An 18,584-nucleotide genomic window follows, 5' to 3' on the forward strand; every position below is an offset into this window, starting at 1 on the left:
CATATTGTGCAAACAAATTCTAGGGTCACCCCTGGTCCACTTTTATTGCGATACCTCGAAAATGCGTCCACCTATAGAACTAAGGCCCACTCCCTTTTAAAATACTCATTAACTCCTTTCGTTTGATACCCATATTGCACAAACGAATTCTAGAGTCACCCCTGGCCCACCTTTATGGCGATATCTCGAAACGGCGTCCACCTATAGAACTAAGGCTCACTCCCTTTTAAAATACTCACTAACACCTTTCGTTTGATGCCCATATTGTGCAAACAAATTCTAGGGTCACCCCTGGTCCACCTTTATGGCGATATCTCGAAACGGCGTCCACCTATGGAACTAAGGATTACTCCCTTTTAAAATGCTCATTAACACCTTTCATTTGATACCCATATCGTACAAACGCATTCTAGAGTCACCCCTGGTCCATCTTTACGGCGATATCTCGAAAAGGCGTCCATCTATAGAACTTAGGTCCACGCCCTTTTAAAATACTCATTAATACCTTTCATTTGATACCCATATCGTACAAACGCATTCTAGAGTCAACCCTGATCCACCTTTATGGCTATATCCCTAAATGGCGTCCACCTATAGAACTATGGCCCTCTCCCTCATAAAATACTCTTTAATGCCATTCATTTGATACACATGTCATACAAACACATTCCAGGGTTTCCCTCGGTTCATTTTCCTACATGGTTATTTTCCCTTATGTTGTCACCATAACTCTCAACTGAGTATGTAATGTTCGGTTACACCCGAACTTAACCTTCCTTACTTGTTCTATTTTGTGTGTGTGTAAAAGATTTGGGGATGGGTGAGAAAAGGTTGAGATTAATGCGTTGTACCAAAAATCTGTTGACAAAACATAAAAAGCCGTAAGTATCAAGTACTCCTAAAGTTTAATGTGTACATACACGCATGTAAATAACACAAGTAAGGAAGGCTAAGCTCGGGTGTAACCAAACATTACATACTCAGCTGAGAGCTATGGAGACAAAATAAGGGAAGATCACCATGTAGGAAAATGATAATAGGGTAACCCTGGAATGTGTTTGTATGACATGTGTATCAAATTGAAGGTATTAATGAGTATTTTAAGAGGGAGTGGGCCATAGTTCTATAGGTGGACGCCATTTAGGGATATCGCCATAAAGGTGGACCAGGGCTGGAATAACTAAAGCTCAGGATTGAATTTAGACTACAACAGAGGTAATTTTACTAGAAATAAAAAAAATCGGCCTCTTGTTGATGGGTTACAGATGTGCCATCGATTTTACATTGAACTTTCATCGTTATCTGTTTCATAAAAAACCGAAGTCGTTAATAAATCTATAGCACTCTGTTGACAACATCGATAAGAAATTGATAACTTTTAGACAAAAAGTCGATAACTACATAATAGCATATCGATAACTTTTCAATAAACAGTCGATAAATTTTAGATAGTAAATTGGCGGCCACTTCGACCAGAAAACGGTAACATTTAGATAAAAAATTGATAGCTTCTTGATAAAATTTAAATAAAGTATCGAAATTTTTTTGCAAATAAATCGCTTACTTCTGGGTAGATTTTTGATTACATATCGATAACTTTTCTATAAATTTTAGAAAATGAGTCGCTAACATTTCGATAAAACGCTGACAACAACTCCGTAGAGAAATCGAAATCTTTTAGTTAGAAAACCGATATCCTTTTGATAATTTCTCAATAACTAATCGATAATTTTTAGTGGATTAATCGCTTACTTTTCGACAACAAACCGATCACTTTTTGATAACAAATCGACAATTTGTCAATAAGTTTTCTATAATTACACTGGTTTACGGCCAAAATGCAACAGGGACGCCATTATGAAATTCCTATGTAAAATCCCCCCTGATTTCGAAAATCAAGGTTATTATAAGCTTTTATTTACTTTCACTTTTGTTGTCTGTAATGGAATCTTGCAAGTTAAATTTGATACACTTCCCGGTGGCCGATTGAGCTGAAATTTTGCACACATGTATAACTCCGATGACAATGCAATATTACTTTGTTAGAATTCGATAAATTAATCGATAACACAGTTATCGGTAAAGATTTGTATTTACTTTGGCATAACAGCCTAAGTCCCATACAAACACGCCGGTACCTATCCGTGGATTGTGATATTTGGACGTGGTGAATCACGTGTCACGCGTGGTGAATCTCATCGCTTGCGAAAAGCGGAGACACAACCCTCTGTTGTATTTCTGTGTATAACCAACATAGCTGAATTTTTAAGGCTGTTTAACCCTGTAATCTTTTCTGTAATTTATTTTGCTTTTGGAAAAATTACCTATTTGAAAAAAGCTGGCTGAAAAATATTGGCATAACAGCTTAAGTTAAATCAAGAATGGAAAATCTTTGGAAAATTTGAGCAGATGTGGCAATTTCGCGCGTCCGTTGAACGAAATATTGACAATCTGCTGATCATCGCTAAGAAATTAGCGACATTCCATCAACTAAGCAGCACTTTAGCAATACTACTGTTATTATTTGGCCGCTCAAACACACAAATATTAATTGTGCATTAAATCTAAAATATACAAATACACCATAATAATTTACACGGCCAAAGCCATAATAATTCACACGGGTCATCAATTCTTTCTCTGATTCAAAATCTGAACTACCAGCGCTACCGTCAACAGCTCAGTGTCATCACTGCCAGTAGCGCCAATAACACCAAACTCGTGCCTGACACACAAAAGTCGTTTCACTCAATAGCGCAAGTAAAATGTACTACGCACTCACTACTAAGAAGCGTCAAAAATTCGCTTGGAGTAATTTCGTCAATGAGCTACCATTGAGCTGGCACCGCATTGGCGCTGGCGCCATGCAATTTACATCACTAAAATTGCGCGAATGCCCAGGCTCATGACTTCAATACTTATATTTACAATGCTTTAAACCTTAAATACACCTCTGAAGTTGCTGCGCATAAAATGTGTACTAATAAATTCCAATACGCATTATACGCAGATGTAACTGATATATGTGTTTTTGTTTCACCCCCTATACTTATATTTAAAGCTTTTATAAGAACAAGCTTCTATTACTTGTTAATAAAACGAACTAAAAAGTAAAAAATAAAATTAAAGAAAAAAAACTTTTTTAAAAATAAGCTTTTATTATTTTGGTTAATAAAATTAACTAAAAAGGAAACAATAAATTGACTCTAAAGAAATATAACACTTTATAAGTTCATTGTAAGCTTAAACGATAATTAAGCTTTTTCGTCTGCGACAAAATAATTCTATATTGTACATAATTATATATTTTTAACATTAAAACTTTACACCTAAATTATTAAATCTTACAGTTTATATCACAGTCCTAATTGTTCTAATAAAAGCGTGTTACATTGCGATAGCAAGAAAAGGAGATCCTAAATGTTCTTAATTATACCATCAAAATTTAACACGTTTTTTATTAGAACAATTAGGACTGTGATATAAACTGTAAGATTTAATAATTTAGGTGTAAAGTTTTAATGTTAAAAATATATAATTATGTACAATATAGAATTTTTTTGTCGCAGACGAAAAAGCCTAATTATCGTTTATGCTTACAATGAACTTATAAAGTGTTATATTTCTTTAGAGTCAATTTATTGTTAACTTTTTAGTTAATTTTATTAACCAAAATAATAAAGGCTTATTTTTAAAAAAGTTTTTTTTTTTTAATTTTATTTTTAATCCTATGGTATCGTTTTTGGGATATTTACGAATAACGGGTTTTTCAAAAAAAAAAAAAAAAAATTGGGTCCACTTAATCATATATATCTCAAGAACGAAATGAGCACGGTTTGAAGCTGTTAAAAGGTAATACAATTTTCTATATACTGTGCATACAACACTTTTTGCTAGGCACTGCAGATTCAAAGATAACGAATAATCATTACGGATTTTTTCCATTTTTATACTCAGTTGAGCAGAGCTCACAGAGTACATTAACTTTGATTGGATAACGGTTGGTTGTACAGGTATAAAGGAATCGAGATAGATATATACTTCCATATATCAAAATCATCAGTATCGAAAAAAAATTCGATTGAGCCATGTCCGTCCGTCCGTCCGTCTGTCCGTTAACACGATAACTTGAGTAAATTTTGAGGTATCTTGATGATATTTGGTATGTAGGTTCCTGGGCACTCATCTCAGATCGCTATTTAAAATGAACGATATCGGACAATAACCACGCCCACTTTTTCTATATCGAAAATTTCGAAAAATCGAAAAAGTGCGATAATTCATTACCAAATACGGATTAAGCGATAAAACTTGGTAGGTGAGTTGAACTTATGACGCAGAATAGAAAACTAGTAAAATTTTGGACAATGGGCGTGGCACCGCCCACTTTTAAAAGAAGGTAATTTAAAAGTTTTGCAAGCTGTAATTTGGCAGTCGTTGAAGATATCATGATGAAATTTGGCAGGAACGTTACCCTTATTACTATATGTCCGCCTAATAAAAATTAGCAAAATCGGAGAACGACCACGCCCACTTTTAAAAAAAAAAATTTTTAATTCAAATTTTAAAAGAAAAGTTAATATGTTTACAGTATATAAGTAAATTATGTCAACATTCAACTCCAGTAATGATATGTTGCAACAAAATACAAAAATAAAAGAAAATTTCAAAATGGGCGTGGCTCCGCCCTTTTTAATTTAATTTGTCTAGGATACTTTTAATGCCATAAGTCGAACAACAATTGACCAATCCTTTTGAAATTTGGTAGAGGCTTAGATTCTGGGACGATAACTGTTTTCTGTAAAAAAGGGCGAAATCAGTTGAAGCCACGCCCAGTTTTTATACACAGTCGACCATCTGTCCTTCCGCTCGGCCGTTAACACGATAACTTGAGCAAAAATCGATATATCTTACTAAACTCAGTTCACGTACTTATCTGAACTCACTTTGTATTGGTGTAAAAAATGGCCGAAATCCGACTATGACCACGCCCACTTTTTCGATATCGAAAATTACAAAAAATGAAAAAAATGCCATAATTATATACCAAATACGAAAAAAGGAATGAAACATGGTAATTGTATTGGTCTATTGACGCAAAATATAGATTTAGAAGAAAATGAAAAAGTTTTGCAGGGCGAAATCAAAAGCCCTTGGAATCATGGAAGGAATACTGTTCGTGGTATTACATATATAAATAAATTAGCGGTACCCGACAGATGATGTTCTGGGTCACCCTGGTCCACATTTTGGTCCTTATCCCGAAAACACCTTCACATATACAACTAAGGGCCACTCCCTTTTAAAACCCTCATTAATACCTTTAATTTGATACCCATATCGTACAAACAAATTCTAGAGTCACCCCTGGTCCACCTTTATGGCGATATCTCGAAAAGGCGTCCACCTATAGAACTAAGGATTACTCCCTTTTAAAATACTCATTACCATCCTTCATTTGATACTCATATCGTACAAAACAAATTCTAGAGTCACCCCTGGTCCATCTTTATGGCGATATCTCGAAAAGGCGTCCACATATAGAACTAAGGCCCACGCCCTCTTAAAATACTCATTAGCACCTTTCATTTGATACTTATATCGTACAAAATAAATTCTAGAGTCACCCTTGGTCCACCTTTATGGCGATATCTCGAAAAGGCGTCCACCTATAGAACTAAGGATTACTCTCTTTTAAAATACTCATTACCATCTTTCATTTGATACTCATATCGTACAAACACATTCTAGAGTCACCCCTGGTCCATCTTTATGGCGATATCTCGAAAAGGCGTCCACATATAGAACTAAGGCCCATGCACTCTTAAATACTCATTAACACCTTTCATTTGATACTCATATCGTACAAAATAAATTCTAGAGTCACCCCTGGTCCACCTTTATTGCGATATCTCGAAAAAGCGTCCACCTATAGAACTTAGGCCCACTCCCTTTTAAAATTATCATTAACAAATTTCATTTGATACCCATATCGTACAAACATAATCTGGAGTCAGGCCTGGTCCACCTTTATGGCGATATCCCTAAATGGCGTCCATCTATAGAACTATGGCCCACTTCCTCTTAAAGTACTCTTTAATACCTTCCATTTGATACACATGTCATACAAATACATTCCAGGGCTACCCTAGGTTCTTTTTCCTACATGGTGATTTTCCCTTACTTTATCTCCACAGCTCTCAACTGAGTATGTAATGTTCGCTTACACCCGAACTTAGCCTTCCTTACTTGTTTTTTATTATTAATAAGTCATTAGACAAAAATCCTTATAGACTATAGAATCTAAGAAAGTATTACATACAGCTTAATTGTAATTAAAATATACAGCTTAAAAAGCGGAATTCAAAGTTATCAAAAAATCGGCTCTTGGAAGCGAAAAATCAAGAGAGACTTTTTTACTTAGTACATTGAACTCACAAGTAGCGCGATTAACAGGAGCATGACTAGCATAATTTGTTCTGAAGTTATCTCCATAGAAAGAAATTCCGAAGAAGTCGAGGAACATTAAAGCGAATTCTTTCCAACAGATCAGGACAGTCAATAACCCCCTTAATCACATTTTATACAAAAGTTAAACAGAGTATAGATCGCTGACTCTCAAGTGACTTGAGCCCTAAGAGCATAAGACGAGAAGAATAGGATGGCATGGGTTCTGAAAAGTTTAATGGACGAAGAGCATACTTTAGAAAAATTGTCTGTATCCTATCGATTCTGTTTATGGCTAACTGAGTACAAGGCCTGCAAATAAATACAGCATATTCAATGTGCGAGCTAATAAACGAGGTATATAAAAGTTTGATGGTATAAGGATCAGAAAATTTGGAGGTATTACGCCTAACAAAACCAAGCATGGAGAAAGATTTAGAAGTTACATAATTAATATGAATATTATAAGAAAACTTGCAATCAAAGAGGACTCCAAGGCCTTTAATCTCGCTTACGCACTGAAGTTTGCAATCAGAAATAGTATACCTTGTGCGCAAGACGGAAGTTGATTTAGAGTAGGTGATATGGAAATATTTAGACGGATTAAGAGACAGACGTGAGTCCAGACACCACTGATATATTATTGATATCACTTTGCAACTTTAGAACATCTTCAGGTGTCTTGATTATTGAGAATATCTTTAAGTCATCTGCATACAACAAACACTTAGAATATGAAAAACAACTACTAATGTCATTAATAAATAAAATGAAAAACAGTGGTCCTAATATACTTCCTGAGGACACCAGAGGTTGCCACAAAGGAACTAGAGGATATATCGTCAAAAGTGACCACACACAGTCGATTGGATAGATAAGAACTAATCCATAGGAGAAAAGAGGAATGGAATCCAAAACAACTCAACTTTTTAATTAAGACACTATGAGAAACTCTGTCAAAAGCTTTAGAAAAATCTGTATATATTTACTTGAATGCTTATAACTTTTGTATTAGTTCATCGATTTTGTTGATGAAAGCTCACTTTTTTTGTAATAAAACAGAGCTTAGAGAGGAAAAAACAAATCTGCAAAAAATAAAAATTTTTCGAGATCCTTCCTCACAGTACACGTTTTTTTATATTTCCACAAAAAAAAAATGGATAAAATCCGTAATGATTGTTCGTTATCTTTGAATCTGCAGGGCCTAGCAAAAAGTGTTGTATGCACAGTTTATAGGAAATTTTATTATCTTTTAAAACCTGATTAAGTGGACCCAAGTTTTTTTTTGTTGAAAAAACCGTTATTCGTAAATATCTCAAAAACGTTACAATAGAATTAAAAATAACATTGATTTTCGAAATCAGGGGGTGATTTTACATAGGAACTTCATAATGGCGTCTCTGGTGCAGAAAAAAAATTGGAATTTGTGATCCAGTGTTATTGATAGCAAATCTGAGTTTTAGCTTATTGTTGGGTGAGAATGACAAATTTCTTGGTTTGGTTTTTTTAGGTACTTCCACTTGCTAACTGTAAAAGTATTTCGTAATCTAACTGGCCTTATCTTTTTTAACAATAACGTCTAAATAAAAAGACTCAAGTGGATTCTTTTTACATATTTTTATTACATAACAGTTGTTGAGGGTTATTAGTACTTCGTATCTTTTTTGTTTTGACAAAAAAACAAAAAAAAAAAAAATATATTATACTTAAATATTTATCTTAAAATCTTGTACATTGTAAATTTATGGAATCATTGCTTAAGCGCTATTTGGTCGTTGTTTTGATTTCACTCCAATTTGCTATTAATTTACTTTATCCAAATTGTGTTGTAGCTATATATAAACATATATTATATGTAAAAACATTATATACTTATATTTTTTTAATAACTAGGAACAATGTTAATATTTAGTGATAAACATATATGCTCGTACATACATCAAATGTACAGTTAAATAAATGTTTGGTATGTTTGTGTTTATGCATTTATGTATGTTTTTGTTGTAAGTGTGTGTTTTATATCATCACAATGAGTTACTGTATTTCAATCTATGCCAACCGTTACGCTGCCTCTGTAATTGTCTTAAACTATTCGGTAATCCATAGAAAAAGTATACTGACAAGCCTGTGTAGGGGTTAGAAGAAATCAAACAAACATATATACAATATACAAATGGGTAAGAAGTTAGCAAAATACGTTACATACAGACTATTTTATATGCACATCAGGGTGAGAAAAAAGGATTTTTTTTGCATAGCTAAAATACTGTTCAGGACATTCAAAAAATAGATCTCAACCTAGGTTTTTCATGCAATTGGTATCGGGAATTTTCAAGTTTTTAAAAAAAGTGCAACATAGTTCTCACCCTAAGTACCCAAATCACTGGCTATACATGCTCCCATAGGAAATTGAACTGACTACAAAAAAAGTGCAAAACGATTTTTTGCTAACTTGGCCCATTTAGTAGTTTTTTGGGGCTATTCGTATGGAATAAGTAAAGTTGCGACGAGGAGCCTCTAAGGCGGACGACAGAGTGGAAGCTAGAAGCGTTGCTACAAATAAAGATAAAAAATCTCTGCAAATTACTTCTTAAGGAATATTCTAAAAGTTGTCAGAGTGCCAAAAACGTGTTCAAGCTTGTAAAATACATGAGAATGAAAATCGCCTCTGCATATCATAGCTTATAGCGAGCTCTGACGTCAGCCTAAGCATTTAAATAAAAAGCTGAAAATTTTACAATATATTTTTTTTTGGTTATCCTGAACAATATTTTCACTAAACGAAAAGAAAAAAAAAACAATATTTTTTTGCCCACCCTAATGCACATACATAATAAAATAATAAAATGAAGTTTGTATATGAGTACTGGAGTTCTACAAATAAAACAAATCTACGAGTACATTAAAAAATAAAAAATTGCTAGTGTTACATTACATGCAAATTTGATTGATATATTTTTGATAAATTACTTTTTTTTTTGGCTTTTAACATAATATGTCTACATTAGAGTGATCCTTATATCTAAAACTGCTGTTATTGTTCGATAAAGCAAAACTGGCCACTTGAATGGAATGTGTGCCAGATTTGCCTCTTAATCAAAAGCTCTACGGAGCTTTCTCCATCCTTTGAAATAGCTGTATCTTCAAAACTTTGCAGTTGTATTTAATAGAAGTTTGACCTTTAACGAACTACAATTTTTACAGGTCTTTTTGAGTAAAGGGCAAATGTATTTTAAAACAATTAAAAACGAAAGTTAAAGTAAGAGAATGTGAGAATTACGGAAAGCTTTGCATTAAAACAGAGTTGCACTTGAGAACTTTGTAAAGCAACCGAACACTATTCGGCATTCATCTACATGTCGTGTGAGCAGTGAATCCACTTTACAACAACACTGTGGAATAGAATCAGGTTAGCAAAAGTTAGGTCGATTCTGAGAGTGAGGGGTGAAAATGGAGGCTAAATTAGAAGACCAGTATCGCGGTGTTTGTTTATGTTAGCTCGAATTTTTTTTAATCCACCTTCGAACTTTGCACTCAAATGCCGATTTTCAGCATATTATTTGTATGATTTCTTGGCTATAACTCGTCGACTAATTGATATTTTTTCAATCTGTTAAAGCCAACAATTAAAACCAAAAAAAAAAAATTGAAGCAAAATGTTGGAAATGAAAAAAAGCAGGTCTCTAGCAATAATTTGGCTTTAACAGATTGAAAAAATATCAATTAGCCGACGAGTTATAACCAAAACCATACAAACAATATGCTGAAAATCGGCATTTGACTGCAAAGTTCGAAGGTCGATTAAAAAATTGTGGCAATCTACCATATTTTTGGCGAATTTCCCTTTCTTCTACATCTACCGCCTTTCTTTTGCCATCATGTTATCAGAAATTTTCAAAACATACTATTTTTTTCAATACGATTTTCAATATATTATTTTAGTCACCCGAAATAGTTTATGGTTAAGCATTATATGAGGAAAATAATACAGAAAAAATGTTTTGGCGAACTTGGCTGACATTTCCGTGTGTAATAAAATTATTGGATAAAATATTTGGATATGCTTTACAAATTCTTATGCGTTTTTTTAGAGATCTACCACATTGTTTTGTTAAAATTTACCACCAAATGGATTTTGAAAGTGGCAACGCTGTGTGTGAGCGCAGCGACTGAAATTCAGCAGAGCAGGTAGTCAATCAGTTTTTGTTTACATTTGAAGCAGTAAAGATCTCATGTGCATATTTTGTGCTGAAACTTTTTTCGCTATTCTACTAAAAAATGTTGCATTAGGTGTTCGAATCTCCTTTACTCTTGCTTTAAAGTAAACATTTTAAGTATTGCTCAAAATATTTTACACAGAATAAAAAAAAACAACTTCCAACGGACTAAAGTGCTTACAAAATTTCGACTGTAGACATGTCCCAACAACCTTCGATCAGCGTTTGTGAGGTTACAACAACAGTGTCAACAAAAGTGTAAGTAAATGAAATATTATATTCCACACGGAAAAAAAGTTGTTCAGCGCATATATAATGGGATTGATTACACCATTGTGAATGATAACTAAGTGTGATATCTTATCTGTCAACTGCCTGACAGGATGTTCAATATGGCTCCTTTTTAACGTTTTGACAGCGTGTTCAAAATGGCGGCGCCTATCTTCAGCGGGTGATAGAAAGAGATACAGAATGAGACAGCGATAGTCAATTACAAATCAGGTGATCCAATCACTTTGGAATTTTGACGTCTATGCAGAAGATATCGCACTTAGTTATCATTCACAATGGATTACACAGCCCCACAGAAAAAAAAGTGGCATGTTCAACGTCTCAAAAACTCGAAAAACGGAAGTTTTTTGGGGTTAAAAAAAAAACAAGAGCTAACTTTTTTATTCTGACAACGGATTCGTGTTCAGGGACCAAAAATTGATAAGAATTGACCTGTATCCTCCGTTAAACATCCCACTTTTTTTCTGTGGGGCTGTGTTATTCGCCATACAAATTGCTTCCTCAATTTAGTATATGACCTTTTTTAACATGAATAATGAAGAAAATTTCAATGTTAACAAGACTAGTTTCTTATATCCAGAAACATTTCTTTGTTTTGTTGAAGAAATTGCTGTGGCGAAAAATGATTCCCATTTTGGAAAACTAGTTTCTGAGTGTAGTAATGACATGAAATATATATTTGCGTATATTCGCACATTGCCGAAGATCTTTCGCAATAAAAACTTTTTTGTCGTCATAACTAACACTACCCTAATGCATTTTTTTAATACTATGTACATATGTATGTATTTATATGTTATGAGTTAGGCGGCAAAAAAACTTTCAGTTGATCACATTGCTATATTTGTTAGTCATCGTTCTAATGAAAGCTTTAAGCTTTTCTTAAATATCACTATTACGTGAGTATAAAATGATCTTTTTCTTATATATGTATGTACAAGTAAAAGCAAACATATGTAGAATATACCTATTATATACTATATAAGCTATTGCGTTTATAGCTGCAACAACAAAGTTAAGCTTAAAGCTTTTAAGCTTTGAGCCATTTGTTTGACCTTTTAAAGATTTCGTAACAAATTTGTTTTCTAATAAATTCCAACAACAAATATCTTAAGGAACTACAATACTAATAATGCAGTAAACACGATTAAGTCAATACTACATATATGTTTAGTTAAATTATCAATATTTAAAATAACCATCCACCCGCTGCTACCCATACAACTCGATTCTGCCATTTGGCACGCGTTTAAGCCTATTTCGGGCATTGCTTATCAAAGACGCTCCATCAGCTGGAGGTATTGTGTTGATATTGTTTTCGGAGCGCGCTCTGAGCTCTCTGCTCGCCTTTCCATGCAAGCTTAGAGGAACTATTTCGGTGGCATCCACTGGTTCCACTGAGCGTGGTCGACGTATTGGCACTGGTTCTAAACGCTTTTGTGTGCGATGTGAAGGGCCACGTTTCAGCGCAGCTTCCAATTTTTGTTTAAATGGCAGCACTGTGCCTTCGGTTGATTTGTCAGCACTCGGAGTTGCAAGAGATTTTGTTGCTAGAGGCTGTTTGTCATTAGCAAGTAGTTGCTGTAGACTAGGACGCTCTTTGCAAGTGCGCAAATTGTTAATAGTTTTATAGAGTATTGGATCGAATTTAGGTGGCTTTGGTATGCTGTACTCTTTTGCAGCTGACAAGGAAGCCTCTGTATCCACTTCTGTAATACCATTAGTTTCAATTGCTTTTATGATCAAGTGACGCACATCGGTTTCACTTTTTGACTGTTTCAACTGAGGACGCGAAGCGTTAAATTTTACTTCTGTTGAGTCTTTTGCTGTTTTGGCAGTTGGCGTAGGTGGCAGCATTAATATTTTACTGAGTCTATTCTTAAACTGCTCTGAATGTATGGCATCTTTTATAGAACGCAAAGAAGCTGCTGAGCTCTTACGCTTGACCACCTCATCATCTTCAATAAGTATTTTGACTACGTTGGGTTGGAGTTCACTCGCGGTAGGAACTGTTGGCAATTCCTTAGCGATCTGCGCTTCCATCTCATTTACATATTCAAGATTCACTGCTTCATTCAATGCTTTGTGACGCTCCAAGGCATTTATTAGCTCTACGCTATTCAAAATTTCATCTACTAACTGTTGCGCCATTTGTTGGCTGGCAGTGAAACGCTCTGTGCCGCTGCTAAGACTACTGCTATTCGAACCTTTTGTGCTCTCCACTTCGGGCACTACCTCCAAGTCATCCGATGAGTTACTGCTTGTATGTACCGTTGCTATGGTATTCATTTCGATCACGCTTGGCAGCATCTCTGAGTCTACGCTAAATTTCCTGTAGTCTGGCATGTTCGATGTTACTGTGTTCCCAGTGTCGGCAGCTTGTAAAACATCATCCAGCAATGCTATGACAGATTTTTCCTCCTCACGTGAACCATCTTTGTCTGTATTTAACTTTTCGTTCGAGCTTCTTGATGTGTTACTGCGATCGTCTTCAATGTAGAACACTTTACCGTTATGCCTCATTTCGATCAGATCATCGCAAACCTCGTTCATATTCATTATGTCATCTAAACTTTTTACCGTATGCTCATTCTGCGCACTGAAAGAAGTACCATTTGTGACACCATTCGCGCTCTTTGACTTTCTAAGCATCCCATTCGACGTGATGGTCTTTGGTACATCCCCGTTGCTTGGTTTGCCGTTACTATGCGGATTCTCTTTGAGTGCACGCCGAAAAGCGATACGCTTGGGATTTGGTTTGGCGGAATTGCCCAAGTCGTACATGCACCAACATGCAATAAAAATCGGTATGCCTGTGATTTGTTTCATTGAATTGGTTTTTCCAGGAGGAAGGGAGTAAAATAGTAAAAAATTAATTAGCTGTTAATGTTAGTAAGCTACTACTTTACAGGCTTAAAAAATAAAATTGCGTGCAAATAAAAAATTTTGAACCCAAAGAAAAAGGGAACGCCAATTGTTGTTAGTCTGCTGAGCTCTTAGGAAAGCCATGCAGTTCAAACTATATAGGTAGTGGTGGAGATACTCACCAATCAACATCCATATACCGAATCGTAACCAAGTCATGACATCCAGCTGAAGCATAAGATAAATGTTAATGAAAACACTCGTGGCAGGTACGAGCGGTACAAAGGGAACGCGAAATGTATTTAGTACTGGTTCGCGTGGTTGGCGGAAAATCGCAATGAGCACCAGCAAAGCGAGCAATACTAAAAGTGGCAATAAAATGAGTACCCACAATTGGTTGTGGAGTAAGGCGTCGTAGGCGTCTTTCAGTATTAGACCAATACCCAATGAGATGAGACCTGAAAGTGAAAATATTAAATAAGAAACAACATATCTCTTTTTCTTAATGAAAATCTTACAAAATAAAGTTATCAGACTGCCCACAATGCGTGTAGACAGCGTGTTGGGTGTATTCAGTCCTTTGGTATTGAATAACTGCAGGAGCACGGCTTCAAATGTGATGCGCGTACCCGGGGAAGTCAACATAGAGCTCTCGGTTGGTGGCTGGCCGCCACTTTCACAATCGGAGCCGTCCGAAGAGTCCATATATCTATAAATTAAATAGACTTGCATCTCACTTGACTTTAAATAACTCTTTTAGCTTCGACGTACCTAAGAATAGTCACAGATATGGCTACAACACTATACGCCAACAAAGTGCCTATGGACAAAAGGCTGACTAGCTGTTGCAAATCAAATAAGCCGGCCATTACAGCTGTTGAAGGAAAGCAAATAAAAGCTCAGCTAAATTTGGTAATTAAGTTTTTCATTCTCATTGAAAATTTAAAGCTGAAACTCAACCGCCAAATATTTATATTTACCTTTACAGCCGCCTAAAAGTATGCAATGTTTAATATTGTATCTTCAATTACGAGTATGTTAAAGTTACGCTGCAAAATTTTTTGGAGATCGTGACGTATGTTACAAACATTTATAGCATTTTCTTTTCTCACAAAAGTGTTACGCTTTTTGTACGCCGCGCAAGGGTTGTAAATATATTTTTTTCTGTTCTAAAAAGCAGGTAACGCCTTTACGGGGTATTTCGTTCTTTTGTGAAAATTGTTGCCTGCTCGCAACGCAAAAGCGTTACACTTTTACCCTGCATAAAACGGCGGTGTGGCAGTGCAACTCTGCTAAACTAGCTAATCGTGACAATTCATTTTCGTAACTTCACATATTTTTAGGCGAAGAAAATTGAAATGAAGGAAATAATTGCTAATTAATTTTTGTTATCATTGACAGCGCGTTTGTGAAAATCAGCTAATACACGGGGTAGCCATTTATGTTCTTTGCATGCACTATAAATGATCAAAATTTTCTGTGGTAGGAGTAACTCTATTAAGGCTTTACCATTTACTTAGGCAACAATTTATTTCAGAAAAGAAAAGGCTATTAGTAAAACTTAAGCAAAAACTTTTTGTGAGAAGTAGAAGAAGCCATCTACCGTCTCTATTTGTGACTATATTGCAAAACTCTATAACAGAGACATATATGTGTTTCAATATTGCATACTTTAAGGCTAACTTATGCTTAAGGCTCATATATATTAGTGATTGGCTGCAACGGTTTTAAGAATCCGGCTGTGGTTGTAAATTTTTCTCTTATTTACCCGTAAAAACAGCTGCAAATATAGAGCCAATAACTGGCACACGAAATCGTGAACTTATTTTACCCAAAAAACGAAACAGCAAGCCGTCTTCCGCCATAGAGTACATAACACGAGGCAGCGGAAATAGAGCGCCAAACAAACTTGCCAGCAAACCAATGAGACCACCAATAGCTACTGTCCACATAGCAAATGTCCAGCCAACTTGTTTGAAAGCGTAAGGTAAAGGCGCATTTGGATCTTGCTCATAATAAGGCACCATAAGTGTAAGCACAGTCGAGACACCAAAGTAGCAGAGAAAGATGATCAGGAGTGAGAGTAAAATTGAACGTGGTATGTTGCGTCGGGGATTGCGCACCTCTTCGCCCGTAGTAGCAATACAATCAAAACCCACAAACCCAAAGAAGCAAGTGGCAGCACCTTTTAATGTGCCAGCAATGCCGAAGGGAAAGAAACCCCCAGTACCAACGTCATGAGTTGTGATCGTTGCGTTGATGGTATGCGGATCAATGGTCCAGTTGGCGAAATTCGCTGAAATGAGAAATATTAGAAGTTTCTTATTGTTAAATAAGCACGAAAGCCGTGAACTACCTTTGATTGCGCCGGCTATAATAACAAATAACAAAATAAAAATATTTAGACTCGTGCAGAAATTATTTGCTAAAGCCGAGGTTTCAACGCCAAAAGCTAAGGCAACTGAAAATACAGACATAAAAATACAGACAAAGTTAGAGCTAGAAAACTTTCAAGATCTTCAGATTTGTATACCTCCAAATACTATCACCAGCCCAAAAGCGAAGAAATCAAAATAGCTGCCTAGAAAGGAGACATGCATCGGCGCTATCTCGGCAAAAGTGTTCTTGAGCGTATCATTTATTAGCGTATCCAAATAGAGACTGATGCCACGACACACGCTGGCTGTGCCAATGATATATTCCAGCATCAAATTCCAGCCAATTACAAATGCAGCAAACTCGCCGATGCAGACATAGCTGTAGACATAAGCTGAACCGGCTTTAGGAACACGCGCGCCAAACTCTGCATAGCAAATGCCTATCATGAAATGAAAAAATTAGATTAGAAATTTCCTAGAAAAGTTTTAATGCAATTCCTTTACCAGCTAATAAAGACGCCAAAGCGGCAATGGCGAATGACATCATGACCGATGGACCCGCCTGATCACGTGCTATTTGACCAGCCAACACATAAACGCCAGCGCCTAGCGTTGAACCAACGCCCAATGCAGTAAGGTCGAACAGCCCGAGCACACGGTTTAGCTTCGTATCGCTTTCCAGCCCTTCGGGTTGTAAGTATTTCCGACGTGTCAATACTTTCCAGTATGTCGGTTTTCTTGTCATCTTGGTTTTGTACCGCTAGCAGGGACCCCCGATAGTTATGTATCTGATGGATTGCAATGTGTTGGAAGCTTTTGGATCATGCGTTGTATTGTTTTCAGTGAAAACGTTCTCAGCCAACTGAAAAAAGTAAATAGAAATATTTTCAAAAGGGTACAGTCATTATTTGATGGTATCTTTGGGGATACTTTTAGAGTTTTAGAATGCTGTCTGGATCTTTAAGAATCATTTGGGGATCTTTTTGGAACAATTACTAGTTTTTAACATTTTGGAAAGACTTTGTTATCATTCTATAACAAATTCGAAACATTTTCGAAATGAGTTAGGATATCTGAGGGGTTATTTCGGATCCACTTTGGGATTATTTCTGAGTTAATTAGGGGCCATTTCGGAATTATTTCTGAACTGCTTTGGAACCTTTTTGGAATCATCTCAGGAATTATGTTAACTAAAATACCCAAAAGATTCAAGGTGTTGTGTAGTGTACTGCAACCAAATCTTCAACCTCATCTCCCCGTGGCGAATCCTGTTCTTTCTGTTTCTCATCGAAATAGATGGTGGAGGAGGAGAGAGGGGTGGTATGGCAAAGACGGTTCAATGTGGTCATATTAAATCGCTCGCGAAATGGCCTGACTTATACCTTAATGGTTCTTGTTACCTGAACTATCGAAACTATATCCGACAAAGGACCATCAGCATCGCTAACCCTCCTCAAAACTTACGGAGAGTCTTTTTATCGCTACAAAAGCAACAACAACCAATTGCATAAATCAACCAACAAAGTTAAGTTAATCGCAGGTCACAGAGCTGAAATTGTTTTAAGTGAAACCAGCACAATGATTAATCCAAGTATACAGAAAAGATGCACCAAATATGGGTCCTATTAAGGTGGCAGACACACTGTAGCAAACAACAATATTATATATTAAATAATTTAAACCTCATTTATTGGTAATTTATTGCCGAAAAAAAAAAATTTAAAGCTGCGTCCGGTTCCGAGAAACGGGAGTGTCTGCCACCTTAATAGGACCCCAAATATGGAAACATTAAAAAATATGCAAATGTGAAAAACATAGCAAACGCTTTTGTTATATAAGGAGTTTATAACTTGGTATCGGGCATAGAGACACCAAACAAAACTGTACACCTGCACTAAAATCCGACTTTTGATTATGATCAATAAACTCTCATAATATTGAAATCTTTTAATCATAAGAAGACCGGTTCTTGCAGTCCCTACTGACTTACTGGACTACCATCAATATTTAATAGAAAAAGAAAATCAGAAAGTAATCAAATAAAATATTGTTATCATAATTGATGATCAGTAATGATAATTGAATATCATTGCTATGCAAATTTTTAATTACAAACAATTCCAAAAAAAAAAACAAAGGGGAAACGACGCCAAGAACAACGACCGCTGAATGCATCAACATAAGGAACGTATAAATTATTAATATTCTCAACAGATTTTTTTGAAAGCAATAAAGCATTATGTTATTGTGTTTTTAAATGGCCCCCTACCCTTAAATGGTGGCGTGTCGCTACCTTGATTGAATGCCATGACACCTTAAATGTAATTATTGAAAAACCCAAAATGCTTTATGCGAGAGTCAAAAGGAATTTGAATTAAACATTTTT

The 18,584-nt window shown here is 35.6% G+C and overlaps 1 protein-coding gene across 7 annotated transcripts in view; it reads right to left on the reverse strand.

Moving 5' to 3' along the window:
• Positions 1 to 8,504: 8,504 nt before the first annotated feature.
• The window catches only part of LOC137253694 (cationic amino acid transporter 3), a 39,117-nt gene continuing 29,037 nt past the window's right edge, over positions 8,505 to 18,584 (reverse strand). For all 7 annotated transcript variants that reach the window (XM_067791075.1, XM_067791074.1, XM_067791069.1 and 4 more), the window contains 8 exons: positions 16,703 to 17,060; positions 16,354 to 16,638; positions 16,177 to 16,281; positions 15,589 to 16,116; positions 14,592 to 14,694; positions 14,339 to 14,529; positions 14,003 to 14,278; positions 8,505 to 13,768 (listed from right to left, as the gene is read on the reverse strand). In XM_067791075.1, the coding sequence (XP_067647176.1) occupies positions 12,168 to 13,768; positions 14,003 to 14,278; positions 14,339 to 14,529; positions 14,592 to 14,694; positions 15,589 to 16,116; positions 16,177 to 16,281; positions 16,354 to 16,638; positions 16,703 to 16,943 (3,330 nt within the window). In that variant the 5' untranslated portion in view covers positions 16,944 to 17,060 and the 3' untranslated portion in view covers positions 8,505 to 12,167. The remainder of the gene's footprint in view (positions 13,769 to 14,002; positions 14,279 to 14,338; positions 14,530 to 14,591; positions 14,695 to 15,588; positions 16,117 to 16,176; positions 16,282 to 16,353; positions 16,639 to 16,702; positions 17,061 to 18,584) is intronic.

This window comes from Eurosta solidaginis, chromosome 5, assembly GCF_040869045.1.
Source record: "Eurosta solidaginis isolate ZX-2024a chromosome 5, ASM4086904v1, whole genome shotgun sequence".
Taxonomy (NCBI): Eukaryota; Metazoa; Arthropoda; class Insecta; order Diptera; family Tephritidae; genus Eurosta; species Eurosta solidaginis.